We start from the raw sequence: 27,251 nt of genomic DNA on the forward strand, positions 1-27,251 counted from the left end.
GCCTGAACTTAAGGGAATTTATATTTGCCATAATTTGGTGTTGAGAGGCTGTTAGGTCTGAAGGTTGATAAGTCTCCGTGGCCTGATGGTCTGCATCCCAGGGTATTGAAGGAGGTGGCTCGGGAAATCGTGGATGCGTTGGTGATTATTTTCCAGAGTTCAATAGATTCGGGGTCGGTTCCTGAGGATTGGAGGGTGGCTAATGTTATACCACTTTTTTAAGAAAGGTGGGCGAGAGAAAGCAGGTAATTATAGACCAGTTAGTCTGACCTCAGTGGTGGGAAAGATGCTGGAGTCTATTATAAAGGATGAAATTACTGCACATCTGGATAGTAGTAACAGGATAGTACAGAGTCAGCATGGTTTTATGAAGGGGAAATCATGCTTGACTAATCTTGAATTTTTTGAGGATATAACTATGAAGTTGGACGAGGGAAATCCAGTAGATGTAGTGTACCTGGACTTTCAGAAAGCTTTTGATAAAGACCCACACAGGAGGTTAGTGAGTAAAATTAGGGTGCATGGTATTGGGGGCATCTCCAATAAGAGTTCATCTAACCACTGCTCCTTGATATTCAATAGTGTTATCATCAGTAAATCCCCCACTATCAATATCCTGAAAGTTACCATTGACCAGAACCTCAATTGGACACAACATGCAACTGCAGTGGGTCTAAGAGCAGGTCAGAGTTTAGGAATACTATGTTGAGTAACTCTTCCCCAGACTCTCCAAAGCCTGTCCATCATCTATAAGGTATAATTTGGGAGTGTGGTAGAATACACTCCACTTGCCTGGTCTGTTCTGAATGTTCCAACAACATTCAAGAAGCTTGATGCCATCCAGAACAAAGCAGCCCACTTGAATGGTATTGAAACACCCTCCAAACATTCAATCCCTCCATGACCAGCGGCACCAACGAACTGCACTGTGGCAATTCATCAATGCTCCTTGCCACAACTACCAACTAGAAGGATAGCAGCTCCATAGGCACACCATGACATGCAGACAGTACACAAAGCTAGTCCCTATTCTGACTTGAAAATAGCTATGTATTCTTCAGTATTGCTGGAACCCTGAACAAAGTATTTTGGATGTCTATACACTAGATGGATTGCAGTGGTGCAAGAAAGCAACTCACTTCCATTTGCTCAAGAACAATATATGATGGCCCAACTAGTAAGGCCACATCCACGAATGAATGGAATAAAAATGATAGTTAATGACATAACTTGCAATAAAAGCGGACTTTCACCTGGTGAGCCTTTACAGTGATACTCTGTGCAATTTGTGATGTACTTATAATGTCAATCACTATCTGTTTCAACACTACCACCATAGAACAGTTAACATTTTAAATGTAACAGTTTTTAAGACAATTTTACAATCTAGCTAGTTACTTGCTTGATGACGTGTTATAATTGCTGGGACATTCTTGTTGTAATCTAAAGGTATAAAGGGATTTATGGACGTTAGAAAGAAAAGCAAAGTATTGCAGCTTTCAGAAATATGACGTAAAAATAGTGCGGGAAATAAAGGTCCGTCAGCATCTATGGAAAGAGAAATCCAGTTAAAGTTTCCGGTTATAGTTTTTAAATAGTGGTATCCGGTATTCATACTCCCATTAGTCATCACATCAATGATTTAAAGGATTAAATGTTGTCCTTTCACTCCATTTGTACATTTTAAATAAATTTATAGTATGAATACTTTTACACTAAATCGCTTTATCAACTAGTTGGGTTAGTAACTTGTGGAGAAGGCATACATTTATGCATATATTGTTTGAACTTCACATCAGTGACATCAATATAAGTGAATTATTATTACCCAAGTACTGTGAGTAGTAACGACTGGTACAGATGTACAGTTTGACATGTTTTTGCATGCTGTTGAAAAGTAAATCTGGACGTCCTGCTATATAAACTAAAGATCAAGCTTCAAACCAACAAAGCCTAGCTGATTAATAGACTGTTTAAGTAAGTGCTAATGTTAATTCCTTATGATCTGATAAGTCGACACAAATATTTTTAATTCCCAGTTTAAAAAAACTATCCCTTTTAATCTTGTTCATTGAGGATTATCTAAAGATGTTGCATTTACAATATCTTTGCTCTCTGGTTTTATTTGCTGTCGTCTTAAGAACGTTGGGAGACAGCATGATTTACCATCAGAATCACTGGAGAAACTCAGCAGGTCTGGCAGCATCCACAGAGAGAAAGCAGAATAAGCCTTTCAAGTCCAGTCACTCCAGTTTAGTACTGATAATAGTAGATAGGAAAAAATTATTTAGCTTGATGATGGGGAAGGTGTGGTGAAGAAGTGAGTGGATAGGTGGAGATGCAGCCAAGAGAGGAGGAAAGAAAGCTAGGTAGACAAATGTAAGCTGGTGACAAGCTAATAATGGATAAAGTGTACAGGTGAAATAGGTTGGGCTGATTTCAGCACAGTCATGTCATGATACAACTGGGGTGTAGGGTTGTGTAAAGGACATGGAAAGAGGTGCACGGGTTCTTTACCTCCTCCCACACCCACACCCTGAGATGACATTGGCTGCTTTCAACATAGCCAACCCATTTTCAGTTGCTACTAGTCCTTGTTACCATCTTTTGTTTTTCCATGATTTTGAGATGCTGGTGTTGGTCTGGGCTGAACAGAGTTAAAATTCACACAACACCAGGTTATAGTCAAACCGGTTTAATTGGAAGCACTAACTTTCGGAGCGCTGCTCCTTCATCAGGTGGTTGTCCTTCATCAAAAAATTTATTTTGTGAGATAGTCATGGGGACCATAGAAATGGCGGAGGAGCTGAACAGGCATTTTGTATCAGTCTTTACGGTGGAAGATAGTTTGAACAGCCCATTAATAGTAAAGAATAAGAGTGGTGGAATTAAGTACCATCATGAGCTGTATTAGAAAAACTAATGAGGCTAAAGGAAGACTGGTCCGTTGGCCCTGATTCCTTGCATCCTACGATCCTAAGAGGTAGTTATAGAGTGGATGCAATGTTTGTAATTTTCTAAAAATTTTTGGATAGAATAGAAAATGGGAAAAGTGGGCTGTGCCACCAATGCTTCATCCAGAGGCTCCCTGATGTTTTGTTAAAAACAAGGAATGCAGGTACTGGAAACCAGAGTCTAGATTAGAGTGGTGCTGGAAAAGCACAGCAGGTCAGGCAGAATAGCTCTCTTCCTGATGAAGGGCTTTTGCCCGTAACGTCGATTTTTCCTGCTCCTCGGATGCTGCCTGACCTGCTGTGCATTTCCAGCGCCACTCTAATCTAGTCACTGATGTTACCTAGTATGGTGACGAAATGTCTGAAAATGAACCTTCTAGTTCAGTGAGCAAACCTACATCCGGCATTCTTGGATTCTGGAGTAGTACTGAAAGATTGGCAGTTTTCTAATGTGACTTCCCTGTTCAAAAAAAGAGGCAGGCAAAAAGTAGGTAACTGTAGGCCAATTAACCTAATCTATTATTGGAAAATCGTTGGAATCAAGTATTAAGTAAAAATAGCACATTTGGAAAACTGTAATCTAATCATGCAGAGTCAGCATGGCTTCATGAAAGAGAAATTGTGTCTAACTAATTAAGAGATTTTCAAGGAAGTCTTAACCAGAGTGGAGAGAGGGTGTGTTGTATTTGGACTTAGAGAAGGCGTTTGACAAGATACTTCTGAGAAGGTTAAGTTACAAGATAAGACCCTGTGGTGTTGGAGGTAGGTTAGCATGGATAGAGAATTGGCTAATGGGCAGGAAACCGCAAGTCAGGATAAGGGGTTACTTTTTAAGTTGGCAACCTGTAACTGGATGAGGTTTGACAGTGATCAGTGCTGGGACCATAACTATTCAATATACATTAATGATCTGGAGGAAGGAAACAAATTTATTGTAGCCAAATTTGCAGATGACTCAAAAATAGGTGGAAAGGCAAGTTGTAAAAGGGATACAAACTGTTCAGAGATACAGATAGGATTAAATCAGTGGCAAAATGTTAGTAAATAGTGTATAGTGTGGGAAAATGTGAAGGTGTGTGGAAGGGAGAGCAAAACGTTTTTAAATGGAGAATAAAATGCAGAGAGCTGCAACATAAAATAATTTGGGATACTTGCGCACAAAACAGGAGGCTAGCACACAAATGCAGCAGGTAATCAGGAATGCTAATTAAATGTTGGCCCTTATTTCAAGGCGATTGGGGTATAAGAATAGTAAAGCCTCACTGCAATTGTACAAACTGCTGGTGAGACCACATCTAGAATTTAGAAGAAGGTTTGCTAAGATGATATGGATGAGTCTTAAGGGGCTTGACAGGGTCAATGCTGAGAGGATGTTTCCTCTAATAGCAGAGGACAGAATTTCTGAATAAAGGGTGCCAAGTCTGGGGGCAGAGTTCTTGTGTATATTTAAGAATCCCTCCTATGTCAACCTTAATCAGGGAAATTGAGCGTTACATGGAAAATGCAGGATGGGAGGAATATCAAATCAGCTATGATCTTATTAACGGTGGAACGGGCCCCAGGGCCTGTATGACTTAAAGGAGAAAGTGAGGACTGCAGATGCTGGAGATCAGAGCTGAAAATGTGTTGCTGGAAAAGCGCAGCAGGTCAGGCAGCATCCAAGGAGCAGGAGAATCGACGTTTCGGGCATGAGCCCTTCAGGAATTCCTGAAGAAGGGCTCATGCCCGAAACAACGATTCTCCTGCTCCTTGGATGCTGCCTGACCTGCTGCGCTTTTCCTGTATGACTTAGTCTTGTTTCTACTTCTGATTCTTTGCCTGATTTCCTATCTTTTCTCTGCCTATCCACTCACTCCTTTCCCTCCTTGATTCCTATTATCAGCGCAAATATCACTTTTTCCGAGCTCCTCCTAGTTCTGAAGACGGGTCATGGACACGAAAGGTTAACTGTGCTTTCTCTGCACAGATACTGCCAGACCTGCTGAGTTTCTATAGCAATTTCTGTTTTTTGTTTCAGAAGGCTCAGGGACAAATGCTGGAAAATTGGATTATAGCAATTGCGTGATTGTTGTTGACCAGCGCAGACTAGATGGGGTGGAGGGCCCTTTGTAGACTTTTCTGACTATCTGTAGCAACTGCAGTTCTTTGTTTCATGATCAATTTGCTTGTTGTGCTTCTCGCTGCTGTGGCCGCCACGAGTGGGCGTTGTCACTGAACCGACCAATTAGAAGCGGCCGCTCGCCAGTTGCCATGCGCCTTTAAGAAACGGCGAGCTGTGATTGGCGAGTTGTTCCCACACCCTCCACCCCCTTTCTCCTCCCCCCCCCCCCCCCCCAAACCCCTCCCCCGCTCGTCAGAGGCGAAGCTGCCGAATGAAGGGAAGGCAGGGGAATGAGGCTCTGGAGAGAAAGTGGCTGATGTTTGCTTGCTTCACCTTACAGCTGCTCGATCGTTTAAGATGGCCAAGGACGTGTTCTTGCTGCGCTCGTCCCGGACTCCGGTGATCATCAAGCAGGAGCCCGACGACGACTCGGACGCCGACGAGCCCAATTTGAAGAAGTCGGACGATCCGCAGATCATCCACAGCGGGCATTTCATGGTGTCGTCTCCGCACCGCGAGCACCCTCCCAAGAAAGGCTACGATTTCGACACCGTCAATAAACAGACATGTCAGACCTACTGCTTCGGAAAGTACAGCACGTCCCATCTCTCCATCGACGCATCCCTGACCAAGCTGTTCGAGTGCATGACTCTGGCGTACAGGTGAGAGAGCCAGGAGGAGGCCGCAAGGTGGAAGTACCGCCTGTAATCTTAGAGCCTTGGCTTTGTTTTTCTGAGCGGCTTGTTCGGGGCAGAGTGGGGGAAGGGGCAGCCAGAAACTCGATACTCATCTTTGTTTTTCCTTTTCAGCACCCACAGAGATTTGGGCGTCATAAGCTATTTTTAGACGCTTTGGCAAGATCCTGTTCCTTTCCCTAGGCCCCAAACAAGTTGAATTTAAAAGAAACAAAATCGGCAGCGTGGCTTTTCACTGCCCAGCCTCCCTCCCCTCGACGCTTGAAATCGCATTTATTTCAAATTGATGAGTGGGTACGAGAGAGAGAGAAAGCATATTTTGAAACGATCGTTATTCTAATGTGGTTGAACTTGTAGTTGTGTAGCTGTTGTCACATGAACTCTACCTCTATGTTCACGCAGGGGCCACTGAAGCTGTTGGACTTGCCAATGAGTTCATTTCCCCTACATTTAGAACATTAGACGGAAGTTCTAATCTGTCACTTGAAGTTGCAGTGCAAAGTTCTCCCCGCGATATAATTTTTTTAATATAGGCTTATACAAAGACACACTTTTTCCACACGTTTGAATGGAGATTATTTGTTTTATCCGTTATGCCCGACTCCTTCCCCATACTCCGACATTTTTTTCTGCTCCACAACCACTTGAAGAAGCAGCGCTCCGAAAGCTAGTGCCTCCAAATAAACCTGTTTGTCTATAACTTGGTGTTGTGATTTTTTTTAACTTTGTCCACCCAAGTCTAACACCATCGTCTCCAAATCATGCATACTTTTTTTTCTATTTCTCACATTTATGCAATTCTTTATGAATAATTATAATTACATTTCAACGCAGTTTATTCAGGCAATGCATGCAAGGTCGTCATAACTGCTCTGTTTTTGAAAAACGTATGTTTTTGTTCTTTTACACAAAACATTTTAATTTTGAATCAGCTAGTGAATCTGCAGGACTTCTATTTTTTAAAAAAACGAAGACTGATGTCTTATGTTAGAAAGTTATCACAATTTTTGGACTACAAAATGTTTAAATTTGTAAGTACCCCATTTTCAAAAATTGAAGGAGTGAAGCTATTTTGATTGATATGTAAGGAATAGATTGATGCAAAGTATATACAGGAAAAAGTTAAGGAAATAATTGAAAATGATCATGTTAACATGCAGTAGTGAGGATGTTAAGTTTCTTTGAGTTTGTCTGATTTAGAACTTTTTTTTTGTACTTTGCATTGAACTAAAAACCTGAGCAAAAGGAATTCATTGACCTTGAATACCTAAATTACGTGGTTTTGAAACTGACCATTGCTGCATTGGTCTGTAGAAAATATTCTAGCAATGAACATAATAAATGCTACTTTTTAAGATTAACTGCTTTACATTTTATAATGACTTACAAACGTTGGACAGATTGAGGGCGAATGTTTGCTGGGAGTAGTTAGAATCAATTTGGGCAGGTGTGAGATCAGCGAACTTGCATTGGTCAGAAGGTAAGAACTAGGAGAGTAAAGAGACATGAAAGTTCATGTTTACAAATCAAATGGAAAAAAATAAGCAAATTGTAGTGGAATCTCAAAGATGTCTGAATAAAAAAAAGAGAAAGTTATGTTTTAGTTGCATGGAATCTCTTCAGTTGTATCCACCTATGGCTTCAAGAAAGACACAATTAGTTTTGGAGTGGTACAGTGCAGGTTCACTAGTATATCACCAGGTCCGAAAAGGTCAAATTTGAGGGTAAGTGCTGAAAGGTAATGGAGAAACAGAGAACATCATAAAGTTAGAGCAAGATTAGAAGTGAAAATTAGGAAGCATTATTTTAAAACAGATTGGTGGAAATCTGGAATTCTGTCCTCCAAAAGGCTACCAATCCTGGATGAATTGGAAATTTTCAATAGATAGTATAAATTGTGGCATACAAGTCAGTATTTTTAACTTGAAAATCTACCCAAGAACAGAGTTCTTTAGGATGTTTTTAATAAACCCATTCAAACACATTATGACACCGCTGTACATGTTGCCTGTTTGATTCCACACTCCGATTTCTAAGATAGGCAAAACATGTATTTTTGCGAGAGAAAATTGATGTTGACTCCTAATGAGTATAGCATTTCTTGGCAGAAAATAGTTTGTTTGATACTACCAAGTATGAGCCAAAGCATGATTTGTTTTATTTTTGAAGCCAAAAAAAGGCAATCTTAAACACCAAGTTGATTTACTTGCCTAGAAATATACTATCTGTAAAGTTGAGTAGATGGAGATGAGGTGTAGATCAAACATGTTGTGTGTGGTGTTAAACAGGTTTCAGGAGTAGAATGCCTTTATTCTGTTTCAGCTATTTCTATATAATCTGGGTTTTTCATCATATTCACGTTTTAAGATTTTTTTTCTGGCTTATGACTTTGTATGAAAGTATGCTGCACATGTTTATGCATTGCTGTGTGGAAGAACAGTCCTGACTGTATCTCCCTTTTGCACTGTTCCTACAGTTCTCATTTTAGTTTGTAGTATTTTCAATTTCCTGTTTGTTTTGTTTGCTACTGTGTAACTTGAATGAATGAAGCTCCTAATCATGAAAGTATTTCCAGCAATTTCTGTTTTTGTTTCTAATTTCCAGCATCCACAGTTCTTTGGGCTTTTTGTTTAACATTGAGAGTGTGGTGTGCTATTTCTCAGGCAGCTGCTATGTGATCTATAAGATTTATCTCTACAAGAGCAAAGTATTGTTGTTGCTGGAAACATGAAATAAAGTCAAGAAATGCCGAAGATGTTCAGCAAGTTGTGCAGCACTCGTGGAGAGCGAAAACCTGTTCCCAGTCCACGTCTACAAATTTCTCCAGGCAAGAGTATGGGTCTAGAACTGATCATGAATGCTCCTTCCCAAAATTTTCAAATGACTTTAGGAAGCTTTTATTCGATTGCCTTTCATCCATACTTTGAGAATTTTACTGTATATGTTTGCAACTTGAATTTAAATTTTATTTCAGATATGTTGTTGAAGCATTATACTAAATCTCCAAATTTCTATTTTCTACTTTCATTTGAGAAGCCAAAGATCCAAAATGCCTGACACTTTTCTAAAATCTAAGAATTAAAAAGTTGGGCAAATTGGACAAAGTGATAACTAAGCAGTCCCAACCTTTGCGTTAAAAGCCTGAGGAGATTTTAGGAGGGGTAAAATGGGGATGATAAGGAACGCCATAGATTTTCCAACTATACAAATATCAGTAAGTTAGATATAAAGGTTGTATCTGAGGAAGATATCTGTATTGGCACAACTCCAACTGATCTTTGGAATATTGCAAGGACTTTTGAAGGAGCATTTTCAACTCTCTCAGGAAATAAAAATTACCCATTTTAATGTAGTGATAGCAATTGAAAGCTGAGTTTCTTTTTATTGAGTCCAATTCAGATTTCAGTTTAAGCTGTCATTCAACTTTAAATAAATTTCACCTGAGGTATCCTTATTCTTCAAAAGTTCTGCGAGACTGTGAACGGACTAATGTCGTAACTTCATTTACTCATGAGTGTTGTATTGAATGCCAATCTAACACTTCTTAAAAATTCTAAGAACAGATTATGGTAAAAAGAAAGAAACCAGAATGGATCATTCCAGCCTTTGAGTTTGCTCCATTGTTCAATAAGATCATAGCCAATCTTCTGCTTATACCACCTTCCCACACTATCTCTTGCTCACTTGATTTCTTTGGTATCTTCCACAGTCTTGAGGTTGATTCAGCAGTCTCAGCCTTCTGGAGTAGTGAATTGCAAAGATTAACTATCTTTTGAATGTAATCTTTTTATGTTAGCCTGATCCCTTATTCTGACACTGACAGCAGGCTACAGACTCACTTGTTAAAGAGCATATTCTCTTAGAGGGTTTAGTAGTGCAGATACTCAGAACTTCGTTTAAATACGATCACGAGAATGTAGATCCAGTCTACTCAACTCTCCTTGTTGGGCAGTCCCCATTTCTCAGGAATCATTCCAGTGAACCTCGGCAATATTTTCTTCAAGCCAAGTTGATTTTTCCTTGGGTGATAAGACTAAAACTGTATACAGTATTCTATTCTGTAACAAAAAGTTTGTTATTAATAGTGAGTAGGATATATTTAGTATTCTTGGAATAAAAATAACTTCTCATCTCTGCATGTAAAGTAATTCACTCCTGGATGATTTAAAAATGCACTTTTTATGCAAAGAAAAATTCAAAATGACCTTTAGTCAAATAGTTCACTGAATTAAATTATTACTGTACTGGCTATAAGCTATGAAAACTGACATTTTGACAGTAAATCACTACAATGGCTTAGGCCAAATATATTTCACGTGTAGATAGAATAAATTCTTTGTTTAATGGGTGTATCAGGTGGGAGGAGTATTGTTCTCAAAGATTTGATGTTTGCGCTGTGAATAAAATGCGTCATGCTAAAATTTGTGCTTATTAGTTTTATATCATTTGGAAAATAAAACCTCACCTTCCTGGTTCTGTTTTGTGTTCAGTATTTTTTTTCCTCCTCTCAGCCTTTAGGATTGTGAAGGTTAAAACTGGCATCACTTCAGTGCTTCATGCTTTTGTACTTCATGGTGTCATATAGTATAGCATCTGAGCTTTCACTTGGATGAATCAATAAACAAAAGCAACCTTGAGAAAATAATATAGATCGCAGTGGTATTGACTTATAGAAAGCAACTGATTGCAGTTGATCCCATGTTCTTTCTCATCTGGTAACCAATAGTTGCCGCCTTAGTAATTCAAGCTAACCTTGTAGATTGTGTGGTTATCTTTTAACTGCACAGTCATAGATATCCATAATTCTGTATAATAACCGATCTATAAAACTCTGCCCTTTTGAACCATTGCATGAAGACATTTGTAATGTGACTGATCTGTGTGTAAACATCAACCCACATAGCTAAAAATAAAAGTGTAAACGTTTAACAAGAATAACATGCATAGTTGAGGAAATATTAGAAATAAATATTAGAAATAAAATCAGTAGGTTTACATTGTGTATTATTAACTAAGAAATTAGGAGAAAGTGAGGACTGCAGATGCTGTAGATCAGTTGAAAGTGTGTTGCTGGAAAAGTGCAGCAGGTCAGGCAGCATCCAAGGAGCAGGAGAATCGATGTTTCGGGCATGAGCCCTTCTTCAGGAATTCCGAATTAGCTCAGAAATTAGACCAGTGTGTACACAAAGTATCAAATAGTTGTGCATGTTACTATAAATGACAGGTATAGTATCTTCATAGAATCCATACCCTGTGGAAACAGGCCATTTGCCCCAACATGTCCTCACCGACCCTCCAAAGAGTATGCCAGCATACTCTTTGGCATACTCTTTGGAGGGTCCTCACCGACCCTCCAAAGAGTATGCCCACTCCCTACCCCTCGACATTTCCCCTGACGAATGCACATAGCCTACATATCCCTGAACACTACGGGCAATTTAGCATAGCCAATTCACCTAACCTGCGCATCCGTGGACTGTGGGAGGAAACCAGTGCACCCAGAGGAAACCCATGCAGACATGGGGAGAATGTGCAAACTCCACACAGTCACCCAAGACTGGAATTAAACTTGGGTCTCTGGCACTGTGAGGCAGCAGTGTTAACCACTCAGCCATCATAGTGCCCAAATGGCTATTCTTGGTAGCCATTAAAATGAATATTCCATGAGCTGGATCCTGCTCTCACCCAACATGCAAGCGTTACTAAAGTGAGATCAGAAATAGAGAAGATAATTTGAATTTTCCTAACCCAGGGACTGAGGCCAATCTTAATACCCCATTTTTCTCACTAACATCAGCTAAATCAAAGTCCTCCAAACTCTATCTGGATTTTCTTGTTGAGAGATATTTTAATTTAAAAAGTTGAGCTATTAAACTTCCCCAAATTAAACTAGATTTTTACCCATAATTGAGTTGGTTCCACTGTCATCTGCTCCTAAGTTTCTGGATTCAAATTCTACTGCAGAATTTGAGTGCCAAAGTCAAACATGACATTCAAGTGTAGTATTGTGGGTGCATTACGTTGCCAGAGATAATTTGGGATGAGACATTGAACCAAAGTGTTATCTGCCTGTTCACATACCTATCCTATGACAGTATTTCAAAGAAGAGTTTTTTTTAGTATACTTACGGGGTGTGGACATTGCTGATGAAGGCAGCATTAAATATCTGTCCCTAATCACCCTTGTGAAGTCAGTGAATTGTCGTCTTGAACCACTCTAGAAATATCCACAGTGCTCTTAAGGGGGAAGTTTGGGAATTGCACCTAGTGAAAGACTATTTGTATGATTCTAAGTCAGGATGGTGTGGCTTTGCGAGGAACCTGCAGGGAGAGGTGTTCCCATGTATCTAGTGTGCTTGTCCTTCTGCTTGGAGTTGTAGTTTCAGATGGCACTATTTAGGAAGCCATGTTGAGTTGCTGCAGCGTATCCTGTAAATGGCATCTAGCAGTATTATCGTGTATCGGTTGTGGATGATGATAAATGGTGTGTCAGTTATGTGGACTGATTATCCTACCTGGTGTTAAATTCCTTGACCTGCACTCATCCGCATATTCTGTCACACACCTGATTTATGCCTTGCAGATGATGAACAGGCTTTGGGCAGGGAAGAGATGATTTATTACTGTGGGTTTCTCAGCCTCTGATCTGCTCTTGTAGCCACAGTCTTCACATGGCTAATCCAGTTCAGATTCTGATCAACGGTAATTCTCCAAAAGGCTTACAATACAGCATTTAGTGGCTTAGCATCTCAAGTCTGAATGTTGTCGAGATTTGGAGATGCCAGTGTTGGACTGGGGTGTACAAAGTTAAAAATCTCACAACACCAGGTTATAGTCCAACAGGTTTAATTGGAAGCACACTAGCTTTCGGAGCGACGCTCCTTCATCGGGTGATAGTGGAGGGCTCAATCCTAACACAGAATTTATAGCAAAAATTTAGTGTGATATAACTGAAATTATACATTGAAAAATTGATTGTTAAGCCTTTCATCTGTTAGAATACAGTGATAGTTTCACTCCTTTTATGTGTAAATCACAAAACCTTTTTTTTAAAATGTTGCATTCTTGGGTTAGCTGTTAACAATGGTGATAGCTAGACAATATGTTGAAGGCGTTGGGTGTTCTGTCGATGCCATGATGTTTAGATTGATTCTAATCTAAAAAGTGAGATAACGGAGTTCTACGTGAATGCATGCAGTTTTTGAGCAAAGTACAATGTACAAACCGAATGTTGTCAAGGTTTTGTTGCACTTGGTTACAGGCTGTTTAAGTAGCTGAGGAGTTATGAATGTGCAATATTCAGCACCAATCATCAGCGAAAATCCCCATTTCTGATCTTATGCAGGGAAGATTATTCATGAGACAGTTGAAGATGCTTGGACCTAGGACATCAAGGAAATTATTCTGATGTCCTGGCCTCCCTCAGTCAACATCATAAAAACAGATTATTTAGTCATGATCACATTGTTTTGGGGATTTTACAGTGCACAAATTGGCTGCTGTGTTTCATGCATTATTATAGTGAATCCGCTTTTAAAAATACTTAATTGGCTGTACAGCATTTTGCAACAGTGGATGGTCATCAAAAGTGCTAGATAAATGAAATTGCTTTATTTGACACTGAAGGGTTTGTTTGCTCACCGTTTACCCCAAAGTTTTATTTACCCCTTTCAATTCATCTCTTTCCTTTTAATACGCATGCCTAAACTCCGTTCAGTTGAAATAGAGACAGAACAAAGCTCCTTTTGAAATAAATTTGTTAAAAATGATTCTGCTTCAATGTTTGGTAATGGAAGTAAACTTCAAAATAAAATTGCTTCCTCATCTGGCAGATTAGTAAGTGTATTTTTGTCAGTTCTATTTCAGTTAGCAAGAGATGATTTTGAATGTTTTGATTCGTAGTTTATGATTTTAGCTCAGGATGCATAGTTTCAAAACATGTAAATATAGGACTTTTGGATTCTGTTATATCATAAATATAGGTAGGAATGTTTCATAAACTAGTGGAATTAAGAAAAGTAAAGTGTAGACAACATATGAAAAAACAGAAATGGAGAATCAAAGTAGTTGAAAAATATAAATTAAAGCCAGCTGAAGTACCATAAAGAACTGTTGGCATTAAATCCTTTCCCCCATGAAGGGTATGTTTTTTGTCTCAACTCGTAGTGCTTAAAAGAAAATTAAAGGGCGAGTCACTGAAAATCCTTCTTGCATATTGTCTGTTGGCTAACCCAGGGTTATATTGGGGGAGGGGAGTTGCAAGCAAGCCTCTTTGTTAGTTAAGAAATTAACATGAAAGGAGACTTCAATGGTGGAGGAAAATTTACAAAGCAGGAAATAAACATTTAAACCAAGTATTGGAAACTTCTTTTACAAGTAGTCGACAAATCTTCCTTGGTTGTGTTCTGATGTTTGATGTGAATAGCTTCAATTTACTTATTGTTTTATAATAAACATTCTTACATGTTTGCTGACATGCTTTTTTAAATCTAATGATAGGCTTCTTCTGCCTTAGTTATCTTTGCGATCACTGTATATATTGGCATAAACATTTTGTTTTCAAAAACCTGGCTTTAAAAGTATTTGGTGCAAAGTGCTGTTTTGCAGAACTACTAGCTTTGAAGACTGATGTTAGAAATTCATATGCTTTGTGTTTTCACCAGAAAGTTGAAAACAAATTGGCCACTCATAACTTATTTTTTTCCATGTTTAATTATACTTTTCTGTTCAGACAACATTTTAATTGGAAACAACTATGGCATTTAACTGTCATGAGATTTCAAACTATACATGATCCTTTTTTTTAAAAGGCAAGAATGCTAATTTTATGACTTTCACTAGGTGAATTGAGATACAAGAATATGGAAATAGTAATCCCTAATAGTGGATTAGCCTGAATTGTGAGGAGTAAAACAGAATTGGAAAATGTTCCATGTTTTACTGGAGTATAAAGACATTACTGCATGTTTGTTAACTTGTTGTTGTGCCACCATTCTCTTACCAGACCATAGGGGCTGCTCTCTTCTTAGAGAGAAGCGACTGGTGGTGATTTAACCTGACGGCTAGCAGATGTCAGATGAGGGAGGGAGAGTCCTTCATGGTAACCTCAAGCCGGTGATGGAATTGAACCCACACTGCTCTGTAAACCAACAATCCAGCCAACTGAGCTAAACCATTTGTTAGTAGGCAGTTTATTTTAAAAGAAAATGTGCTTGCAGAGGATCTTTCATGTGTTGCCCAAAAAAGTAAGCTTTTTAAATATTTATTTCATGTTATCCAGCCTAACATAACAGCTAACTTTCATTAAAGTACTAAATGACTTTTACACAAATACCAACAAGAAAAATGAACAGTTAATCTGTTTCGTGGTGGTTTTGGTTTGACCAGAACAAGGTGCAAATACTTTTACTTTTCATCTTTGTAGAATCACAAGATGTTTTTTGTTCACTTACACAAGTCGGTGAAGCACTAAGTTTGATGCTAGTGTTGTGGGTGGACTTAAGTGTGTGTGTTTTTTTGGGTTTGCATCAGCCGGAATAATCAGCAATCTTGTTTTCCAGTAACAGTGATTTTAGTTTTGACCCAGGGCACAATTTGATGCTAAAGTGGTATTCTTGCATTGAAATGTTTGGAATAGGATTTGGAATTTGTGATGACATTAAAAGAGTAAAGCCAAACCAATGCACAATAGCAATTAAAAGTGAATAGAGCTCAAATCAGAGGTTCTATGCTTTCACAGCTGTTTTCATTTTTGGTGTTATGTCTAGTATTTTGTTCAGATGATTTCTCAAAATATCAGTAAGCTCAAATAAGCTATGTAGAATGGTGCCAAACCTATTGCTCAAGAGCTGAAGCTTGCAAAACTTTAGTACTAGCTGTTTTTAAGTTGTGTTAACAATGGATGAGAAGTGGTGTTGTAATTCCTAAATTATGTAAATTACTCCAACAAGAAACAGAAACCAAGTCTTTAAGGTTGTAGTTCTGAAAAATAAATGTGGCCATGACCTTTACCTCACATCTCCATATCCTAAGTGATTGAAGTTCTGTTCGCTTTTATAATTGTACTGGTTGGTAAAACTTTTACTGATCAGAATTTGTTTAGTCTGGGAATTTCTTTGTGATTTTCATAAAGGTGAAGTTATCCTGGACTGAAAATACATGTGGGTTTTATAATTGTCTGTTTTAAATGTAACACACATCTGCCTTAAATATCTTGATAATTGTGTATGTATGCACATATAAATATGTACATGTGAATAAGGAGCAGACATAGATAATTCAGTCCTATATGCCTGCTCTATCATTCAGTAATAAAATCACCCTTGATTTATTTGTTTCAAGTTCTACAATCCCACCTACTCCTGTTATCCTTAGATGTTCCCAGGGAAGGGAATCAATCTACTCAAAGTTGCATGTTTGTGTGAGAGAAAAATCTCCTCCTGTTAGTTCTAAATGATGACCTGTCAGTTTTAAACCATATCCCTCGTTCTGGACTTGCCCTCAACGGGAAATATTCAATGTTTCTAGACTCTGGTGAAAACCAGATCAGCTAGACAATCCACCCATTTCAGATACCAATCTAGTAAAACTACTGGCCTTTACATCCTTCCTTAAATGAAGAGTTCAACACCACACACTGTAACTGTAATGCTCATCAATGCTCTGCAAACTGAAGCATAAATCGTTTTATTTTCAATTCCTGTTTTAAAAAATGATCACATTCCATTAGCCATCTTAATTACTTGCTGTACCTACATATTAATCTTTTGTGAATCATGCATTAGCACACACCAATCTCTCTGCATCTCTGAATCATGCAGCCATTCTCAATTTTGAATCATGCATTAGCACACACAGATTTCTCTGCATCTCTGAATTGTGAAGCCATTCTCAATTTATGTTATACACTTTTTTTTTAGTATTCTTGCCAAAGTAAACAACTTTATATTTTCTCACATTATACTTATCTGCCAAATCTTTGCCTACTCACTTAGCCCACTCACACATCTGAAATCTCCTCATATTTCTTAGCTAACTTTCTGTCATCTGCAAATTTAGCTGCTATGCCATTGCTCCCCTCTTGCAAGTTATTGATATAGAACATAGAACAATACAGTGCAGGAATAGGCCCTTTGGCCCAGGATTTTGTGCCAAACGTGATGCCAAATTAAACTAATCCCTTCTGTCTGCCCTTGGTCCATATCCCTTCCTTTCCTTGCATGTTCATGTGCTTATCTGAAGGTCCCTTAAACACCCCATTGTATCTGCTTCCACCAGCACAGCTGGCAGCAGGTTTGAGACACCTACCACTTTGTGTTTGTAGAAAACTTGCCCCTCACATCTCCTTTGAACTATCCCCTCTCACCCTAAATGAATGCTCCCTATTGTTAGACTTTTCAACTCTGGGGGAAAAAGATTGACTGTCATCCCTATATGCATCTCATAATTTTATAGACTCTATCAAGTCTTTCCTTAGCCTCTGTCGCTCCAGAAAAAAACAACCCCTAGATTTTCTAGCCTTTCATACTGATACCCTCTAATCCAGGCAGCATCCTGGTAAACATCTTCTGCACCCTCTCCAAAGCATCCATATCCTTCCTGTAATGTGGCGACCAGAATTGAACTCAATACTCAAGTGCAGCCTGACCAAAGTCTTATGAAGCTGCAAATGACATCCTGACTCTTGTACCTAATGTCCCAATTGATAAAGGCAAGCATGTCATATGTCTTTACCACCTTTTCTGTGTGTCTATTTTCAGGGAGCATGAATTGTAAAAAGCTAGGACTGAGTACAGAACCCTGCAGTGCTCCATTTATCATGTCTTGCCAATATGAAAAAGACCCATTTTAGTGTACTGTTTTCTGCCAGCCAGTGAATCTTCTATCCTCATTATAATGAAACCAGCAAATGCTGGAGAACCTAAGTTCTGACAGCATGTGTAGAGCGAGAAAAACTGAGTCCAATGTATCTTTGGTCAAATTACACTCCTCCTGTTTGGTTCTGAACAAGAGTCATTGAGCTTGAAATGTTAACTCTTGTTTTTCTCTCTCCACAGATGCTGCCAGACCTGCTGAGTTTCTCCAGCACTTTAAGTTTTGATTTGAAGTCCCCAGCATTCACAGTATTTTGCTTCTATTTTCACTTCTACTCTTTTCTAATAACCATCACCTTCACCATATGTTCCTGCGTTGCACAACATTGTTTGAGTGGCATATTGTCAATAACTTATGGAAATCCAAGTGCAGAATGTCTACAGGCTTTCCTTAATCCATAGCACATGTTACTATTTCAAAGGACTCTAGTAAATTGGTTAAGGATAATTTCTCTTTCGTAAAATCATATTGACTCTTCCCATTATCTTGAGGTTTTCTTGCATGCCCCTCCCCAGCAATAATCTCCTTAGGAGAATTCTAACACTTTTTCCATGATAGAGGCCAAGTTAACTGGTCTGTAGGTTCCTATTTTCTGCTCTCTCCCTTCAATAGAGGAAAAATATTTACTACTTCCAGTCTGATGCGACTTTGATCAAATTTAACGAATTTTAGAAAGTTGGCCCTAAGATGAGACCCTAGGATGAAGCCCATTAGAACTGGGGCCTTTTCACCCTGCAACTCAGTCAGTTTCCTTAATGACTGTAACATCACCAAATTTCTCTCCAAGCCACACATTTTCCTGACTTGGAATCGTATTGATGTTCCTTCAGAATCACGAAGTCAAAAGCCTGGAATTCCAATCCTAACAGCACTGTGGGTGTTCCACCACACCAAAGATTGCAGCAGTTCAGGAAAGCAGCTTACCACAACCTCTTCAGAGCACTTCAGGCACGACAGTAAATGCTAACCTAGCCAGAAGCACCCACATATCATGATTTTTTTTAACCAGAAGGAGAGAACTAACTCTTCCTGATTTACAAATATTCATCAGTTGGTTTATATGGCCTAGAAGTTGAGAGAGTTTAGAAAAGGAATTCCAGAATAAAAGCGTGTGATGGCTGATGGCTGAAAGCCTCTGGGGACAATGAATGCAGTTGATCAGAGTATGAAAGTTACCAGCTGAAATTATGTAACAGTAGAGGTTGCTGGGTGCTGTGCTATTGAATGGATGTTTTTATTAAAAAAGACAAGATTTTGATACCATACATTGGGGGAAAGGGTACTGGTTGGGATTTAATAGACCTAATTACTATGCAAGACCTAGCCCAGAAAATGATATGAGTGGTAGAATTTAGTTTGTGCCGATTCTAACTGGGGACTATAACACAATTTTTGTTAGGGAAGTCAACCTGGTTTGTCATTGAGGATTCTAATGTTGGCTACCTGACGAAGGAGCAGCACTCTGAAAGCTTGTATTTTCAAGTAAACCTATTGGACTATAATCTGGTCCTGTGATTTTTAACTTATTTCACAGTAGTAATAGGCTGTCATCACAATGTGTTGCTCTGTTTGGAACTTAAGAAGTAAATAATGCAGAGGCTGTGCACCATTGGCTTCTGTGTGAACAAATTGCCAAAACATAGAATGGAATCATGAGTGAAGGTGCAGTTACTGTCAAGTGCTGAATTGTGTGGTTTGGTCTTGGCAGCATTGTGCTGGAGAAATTTTTGGCTTTTGTACAAATCCATGTTAGATAGGCATCTTGGAAATACTGCAGTCAAGCAAAACATGATGACCTTGGCATTACTGAGGAAGGTGGTCTCATTTGCTGAGAGCAGCAGGTATGTGGCAGAATAGGATTATTTGTTTCAGACTGGCCTTTTTCCTCTTTGTCCTGTGGGACACCACATTCTCTAAATTAAAATGTTGTCAGCTGCTTATGGCCAGTCCTTTGTCAATGATGTTTGAGCTGGCTACTTGGACGATCTAGCAATATTTGAATATACTTGCAGAGTATTAAATGCATGTTTTACTGTGGTTGGTATCCGTGTTCACTGATAATTGGTGGAGTATTATTTTCACAAGAAATTGTCTTGATGATTGCTTTCCCATATAGATTTTATTATACTCCAAGATTGGTACAGATTTTACACCTCTTTACATATGATCTTGTCTGACTGATGGCCCTATAGTTTAAAAATGAGGTGAAAATGACAAAGTTGCTGTTTGATAGCTCAAAACAATTGAATTGTTAAATGTTCTTTAATAGTCAAATTTTCTTTTGCTAAATGCTGCCATACTGTTTGGGTTTCTCCACTTTTTAGAAGTTTTATTTTTGTTTTTCTGACTGTGAGAAAATTCTTCTGGCTGCCAACTCTGCTTGATTTTATCACTGTTCCTGGACCTGTGGTGATATTGGCTTGATGCCAAATTCAGACTTCTATTGAAAAGAGGAAATTAACATGATAAAGATGAGCAGAGCTTTGTGGTTTGCTTTCTTCAAGGTTGGTGGCAAGTGTCATCGCTTTGCTACTACCTGCAAATCCTAGTCTAAATCTTTGCTCCACTTTGATATCAGTTTGATGATATTGTGAAAAATGCAGTTGACCATAAAACATGTGGTTATACTTTTGAGTGAGAGAAATGCAGGTGTTTGAAAAAAAAATCAATGCTAAGCTACTGAGTATGGAAAAATAATTACTTCCTGATCTTTGCACTTGTATGTGAGTAGGTTTTTATATTAAAAGGCTCACAAGGTATTGATGGGCATTTAGGACTATTGACACCTGCCAATTTATATTTTGAATCCTGTACAGTTAAACCTGGCTTGTTAGACGCTCCCGATCCTTTGCCTGCCTTTATAATGTTCTTGCTATTTCATACCTCTCTAAGCATCACATTGAACATCTGCTGGGGGAAGCTTCCTTTCTTCTACCTTTAGCATTTATTCTTTTGATTGTAATCTCTATCTCAGCTTTTAATGGTGACTTTTCTATCCTCTCTCAATTTCTCCTTCCATATAAAGTATTTGTGTTAATGACCCTTTTCATTCTTACTGTTTTGATGATTGAGGCATTTGTGACCACTTTTTTGCATTTTTCCCAACCTACATCTCCTTACCTACCTTACTTGCAACTTTCCTTACTACCATGTAACTCAAAGCTACACTGTTGAATTCCTACCTGTATAGTCTTTGACCCTATATTTAAAATTTACATTGCTGAACAAAAGCTTTACTCAATCATTCCTTCACTACTTCTGATGACTGTGTCAAGTGTATGTAGGAAAATACACATTTTCAGCTCTGATCTCCAGCATCTGCAGTCCTTACTTTCTCCTGTATAGGAAAATAGCCACATAAGACTTATTTTTGCATAGCATTGGTTTGAAGAACCACTGAAAAAATATGTTTAGGTGCAGAGATTAGTATAAATGTTTTCTTAAACGCTGAATGTTGAGATATGGATTGCAGTTAATATACTTGACCAAATGGCTTACATAAAGTCAATTAAAGTTTTTAATTCCCTGATCCTGAAAAGATTCTGTTTGCATTATACATTTTGATTGTAAAAAGGATAATCAAAGGCAATTGATGTGAAGATTAACACTGTGTTTGTGATGAAAGGAACATTCTTCTGATTATTTGATGTTGACTCAACATATTTTAAATGCCGTAAACTGCATTTAAAGCAACAATGCTAACACATCTATATGGTTCAGTTAGTCACAAGGTAAACTGGAGTGAGCTATTGGAAAAATCCTGTGAAATTGTCATGACAGTATATTTGAAAATTGTAGCTGATTTTCAGAAATATAAATTCTACAGTGGCAATTAAAATGAGGTGAAAAATTCTCAAAAGAGAAAAATGACGTGAAAACTCATAAATATTGTGCTAATAGTTCTTAACATATAACAGTACATTGGATTACATTTGGTTTATTTAGAATCATACAGTGCAGAAAAAGATCATTTGGCTTATTGAGTCCACACGGACCCTCCAAAGAGTATCCCATCCAGACCCCACCGTATCCCCATAGCCCCATATTTACTATGACTAATTCACCTAGACTGCACATCCCTGGCTGCTATGGGGCAATTTAGCATAGCTAATCCACCTAACCTGTGCATCCTTTGGACTGTGGGAGAAAACTGAAGCACCCAGCAGAAGCGCAGCACAGCACAGACACTGGGAGAATGTGCAAACTCCACACAGACAGTCACTCGAGACTGGAATCAAACCCGATCCCTGATGCTGTGAAGCAGCTGCATTAACCACTGAGTCATAATGCTGCCCTATTTATTTGCTGAATAAATTTAAAAACAAAAATTGTTTTTAAAAATGCACATAAAACATTTTTTAAAATAATTAAACCCTAATTAGTATTTTATATATTCCTGCTTGAAACTTAAAATTTGCTGAAGAACGTAAATGTGCATTCTTTTTAGAAGCAAAATTAGTAGGATTTACATTTCATCTTATTAAAATTCCTTACGTATTCCTCTGCTTTCATAGCTGAATTGTATGCACATTTTAAACCAGTAAATCAGTGGCAGGGGCATGCAACTAACTAAAGCGCAAAACTTGACTACTAAGAGCATCATACAGAACAGTACAGTACAGGACCAGGTTCCTCAGTCAACCATATCTGTGACAGCAATGATGCCATTCTAAGCTAATCACATTTGCCTGCCTCTGGTCCATATCCCTGTATTCCCTGTAAGATTACATTACCTTTAAATGTTCCCTCTCTCACCTTAAACCTATGCCCCAAGTATTTGACATTTCTACTCTGGCATAATGACTCTTGAATATTCACTCTATACATCTTCCTTTATAATTTTATATATAGTACTTCCATCAGTTTACCCCTCAGCCTTTGTGCCGCTTTCTCTGTATTATGATCTCCATAGAGATTGATGATTTTTGAGAGCTTAGTTTCTTAGTGACTGAATTATGTTATTAATGGACTAGATCACATTTTAGGTCTGTTACTATAACTGAGATAAATGTAGTTTAAACAGTGCACCAAGCTAAAGAAATGAAAATATACACATTAATTATTTAACTCAGTCAAGCTTTTTTTTCTAACCCCATTCTCTGTGCCCAACTTTGGTCAGACATTTTAGTCTTGCAATATTAAGTTATAAAATATTCCCAGTTTCTGATTCACATTCCCTGCCTGCATGTCAGATTGAATGTTGCAATTTCTTTCAAAAATTGTTTGTCTCAGTCTGATATTCTGGTCCTAAATTCTATCAGCATGTCCCAGTTGTAAACTGCAAAGTCGGATCTGCTCCTTTTGTTTCCAACAGAGAAGAAACTTTTACAAGCATTTGGCTTCATTGTTAACAAGCAAACAGTTCATCCTTTCTTCACAGCAGCAGCTGCCCTTGCCTTGTGTGCCCTGTCTTTTCATTACTACCAACCCCCACCCTGCACGCCCCAAACCATCTCTCGGTTTCTCTGCATGTCAAGTTGTGAAAATTATTACTTGATTTTCAATATGTTTCAGTTTCTTTCCGCACAACACTCACCATTGGTTTTTCATTGAGAACATTGTTTTCTTCTCTAAGGTGAGATTTTAAAACTTAATCATCTTATAAGTTAAACATAGAGTCATAGAGATGTACAGCACGGAAACGGACCCTTCGGTCCAACTTGTCCCAACCCCAATCTAGTCCCACCTGCCAGCAACCAGCCCATACCCCTCCAAACCCTTCCTCTTCATATACCGATCAGATGCCTTTTAAATGTTGTAACTGCACTAGCCTCCACCACTTCCTCTGGCAGCTCATTCCATACACGTACCACCCTCTGCGTGAAAAAGTTGTCCCTTGGGTCTCTTTTATATCTTTTTCCCCCTCACCCTAAACCTATGCCCTCTAGTTATGGACTCCCCCCACCACAGGGAAAAGACCTTTTTCCATTTATCCATGCCTCTCGTGATTTTATAAACCACTATAACGTCACCCCTCAGCCTCCGGCACTCCAACGAAAACGGCCCTAGCCTATTCAACCTCTCTCTATAGTTCAAATCCTTCAACCTTGGCAACATCCTTGTAAATCTTTTCTGAACCCTTTCAAGTTTCACACCATCCTTCCGATAGGAAGGAGACCAGAACTGCAAGCAATGTTCCAACAGTGGCACAACCAATGTCCTGTACAGCCACAACATAATCTCCCAACTGCTGTACTCAATACTCTGACCAAGGAAAGCATACCAAAACACCTTCCTCACTCTCCTATCTACCTGTGACTCCACTTTCAAGGAGCTGTCAACCTGCTCTCCAAGGTCTTTTTGTTCAGCAGCGTTCCCTAGGACCTTGCCATTAAGTGTTTAAGTCCTGCGAAGATTGCTTTCCCAAAATGTAGCACCTCGCATTTATCCAGATTAAACTCCATCTGCTACTGCTCAGCCCATTGGCCCTTCTGATCAAGATCCTGTTGTAACCTGAGGTAGCCTTCTTTGCTGTCCACTACACCTCCAATTTTGGTGTCACCTGCAAACTTACTAGCTGTACCTCTTATGCTCACATCCAAATCATTTATATAAATGATGTTGTGGTTCTGTTCGCCGAGCTGGGAATTTGTGTTGCAGACGTTTCGTCCCCTGCCTAGGTGACATCCTCAGTGCTTGGGAGCCTCATGTGAAGCACTTCTGTGATGTTTCCTCCGGCATTTATAGTGGTTTGAATCTGCCACTTCCGGTTGTCAGTTCCAGCTGTCCGTTGCAGTGGTCGGTATATTGACCATACATCAAGAGCATTTCCGAACTGACAGCCAGACTACTGCGACCACTAGGACTCAACAGATTCAATCAATAAGCACATCGACCTGGACCCAATATACTGACCACTGCAACTGACAGCTGGGAACTGACAACCGGAAGCGGCAGATTCAAACCACTATAAATGCTGGAGGAAACATCACAGAAGTGCTTCACATGAGGCTCCCAAGCACTGAGGATGTCACCTAGACAGGGGACGAAACATCTGCAATACAAATTCCCAGCTCGGCGAACAGAACCACAACAACGAGCACCCTAGCGACAAATCTTCCCAAACTTTGAATATAAATGATGAAAAGTAGTGGACCCAGTACTGATCCTTGTGGCACTCCACTGGTCACAGGCCTCCAGTCTGAAAAACAATCCTCCACTACCACCCCCTTCTGTCTTCTACCTTTTGAACCAGTTCTGTATCCAAATGGCAAGTTCTCCCTGTCTTCCATGAGATCTAACCTTGCTAACCAGTCTCCCATGGGGAACCTTGTCGAACGCTTACTGAAGTCCCTATAGATCACATCTACCGGTCTGCCCTCATCAATTCTCTTTGTTACTTCTTCAAAAAACTCAATCAAGTTTGTGAGACATGATTTCCACACACGAAGCCATGTTGACTATCCCTAATCAGTCCTTGCCCACCACCGATGTCAGGTTCACTGGTCTGTAGTTCTCTGACTTGTCCTTACCACTCTTCTTAAACAGTGGCACCTCCAGTCTTCTGGCACCTCACCTGTTACTATCAATGATACAAATATCTCAGCAAGAGGCCCAGCAATCACTTCCCTAGCTTCCCACAGAGTTCTAGGCAAACCTGCTCAGATCATGGGGATTTATCCACTTTTATGCGTTTCACTTCCTTCTCTGTAATATGAACATTTTTCAAGATGTCACCATCTATTTCCCGACATTCTATATCTTCTGTGTCCTTTTCCACAGTAAATACTGATGCAAAATACTCATTTAGTATCTGCCCCATCTTCTGTGGCTCCACACAATCTAACAAGTGACTTAGTTTATTGTGGGAGGAAACCAAAATTATGAACTTGGACCCCCCTCTCTTTCCCCCCCCCCCATTTAATTTTATATCCTTTGCTGTGAAAGTTATTGAATAACTTGCTCAAAAAATCTATAATTAGTAACATGAGCAGGTTTCTTTTGTAAGTGAGTGTTACACAAAACATGTACAGCAGAATAGTGGTTATCTTGCCTGCTCAATTTTTCAGCTGTTTATTAATGGCAAAAGCGGAACTCTGGATTTTTAAATTTTGTTTCCACTATTGTATTCAATGTTAATTCATCTCAGGAGACTAATGTCTAGTTGGATGCACTGAAAATGGTAAGCGTTATGTCGCATAGAGTCATACAGATGTACTGCACGGAAACAGACCCTTCGGTCCAACTCGTACATGCCGACCATGTATCCTAACCTAATCTAGTCCCATTTACCAGCGCTTAGCCCATATTCCTCTTAAACCCTTCTTATTCATTTGCCCATCCAGATGTCTTTTAAATGCTGTAATTGTACCAGCCTCTACCACTTCTCTGAGGAGAAAGTGAGGTCTGCAGATGCTGGAGATCAGAGCTACCACTTCTCTGGCAGCTCATTCTGTACATGCACCACCCTCTGTGTGCAAAAGTTGCCTCTTAGGTCTCTTTTAAATTTTTCCCTTCTCACTCTAAACCTATGCCCTCTAGTTCTGGACTCTCCCACCTCAGCGTAAACCTTTTTTGTATGTTTTTCAATATAAATTAGGGTTTCTAGTTTTTAATCACCAGTAACTGATGGGTGATTAACAACCATCATGATTAATAACGAACTTAAGTATTTCTGCAGCATTGGTGATTTCTTGTAAAATGATTTTGAGGCCTGGCTTTAAAGTAAATGGCTTTTGTGAACCGCAAATGAATTATTGTTTGTTTTAGATTGCTTGTGATTTGCCTTCTTGACCCACAGCTGTCCTTAGTTTGACTGTTGAAAATGGAGTTCTGTGGTTTTAATACAGTGGCGTAGAAGGGTTATTCCCAAAATGTTGACTTTTCCACCACCTGATGTTGCCTGACTTGCTGTGTTTTTCTAGCCTCCAGCTTATCTACTCTCTATTCCAACATCTGCAGTTTTTTGTCTCTAATTTAGTACAGTGAAGGACTAGTGATGTGTTCCAAGTCGATGATATGTGACCTGAAGTCGCTTGTAGTTGGTGTTCCCATGCACCTGCAACCCTTATCCTTCTAGGTGGTAGAGGTTAGGGGTTGATTTGCCCTTGATGGTGTTCAGCTTAGTGAGTGTTGTCATACAGCTCTGTTTGAAATGCTATCTCTTGGATGAGCTATTAACCTAAGGTCCCATAACTCCAAGTGTACTGGCACATTTGAACAGCTCAGTTACTAGCCTCACCAAAGCTGCTAAATGTCTACTTGCATAACTCAACTCTCCAGTACAGTCAGCGGCTGTTAGTGCAGCCAGCCAGACTCCAGCATGCACGCATAATCATGTAATTTACACAATCAGTTCTGAGAGGATAAACTGTCACTTCAAAGGATGCAGAGAAATCAAGGACCATCGGTTTGGGACGATCATGTCTGATTAACTTGATTTAAATATTTTCTTGAGGCAGTAAAAAGAATGATTGATAAGGGTAAGGTAGTTGATGTGGTCTGTGTTATTTTAGGAGAAAGTGAGGACTGCAGATGCTGGAGATCAGAGCTGAAAATGTGTTGCTTCTTGAACTCAGCACCACCTTCCTAACCTGCAATCTTCTTCCTGACCTCTCCACGCCCACCCCCACGCTGGTCTATCACCCTCACCTTAACCTCTTTCCACCTATCGCACTTCCAATGCCC

The 27,251-nt window shown here is 39.2% G+C and overlaps 1 protein-coding gene across 1 annotated transcript in view; it reads left to right on the top strand.

The window, feature by feature from the left end:
- The first annotated feature begins 5,305 nt into the window (after positions 1 to 5,305).
- Positions 5,306 to 27,251, top strand: part of LOC122562685 (MLX interacting protein) — a 136,236-nt gene continuing 114,290 nt past the window's right edge. Inside the window, exon 1 of the mRNA XM_043715758.1 lies at positions 5,306 to 5,717. Coding sequence (XP_043571693.1) covers positions 5,413 to 5,717 — 305 coding nt within the window. The 5' untranslated portion in view covers positions 5,306 to 5,412. The remainder of the gene's footprint in view (positions 5,718 to 27,251) is intronic.

This window comes from Chiloscyllium plagiosum, chromosome 25, assembly GCF_004010195.1.
Source record: "Chiloscyllium plagiosum isolate BGI_BamShark_2017 chromosome 25, ASM401019v2, whole genome shotgun sequence".
NCBI lineage: Eukaryota > Metazoa > Chordata > Chondrichthyes > Orectolobiformes > Hemiscylliidae > Chiloscyllium > Chiloscyllium plagiosum.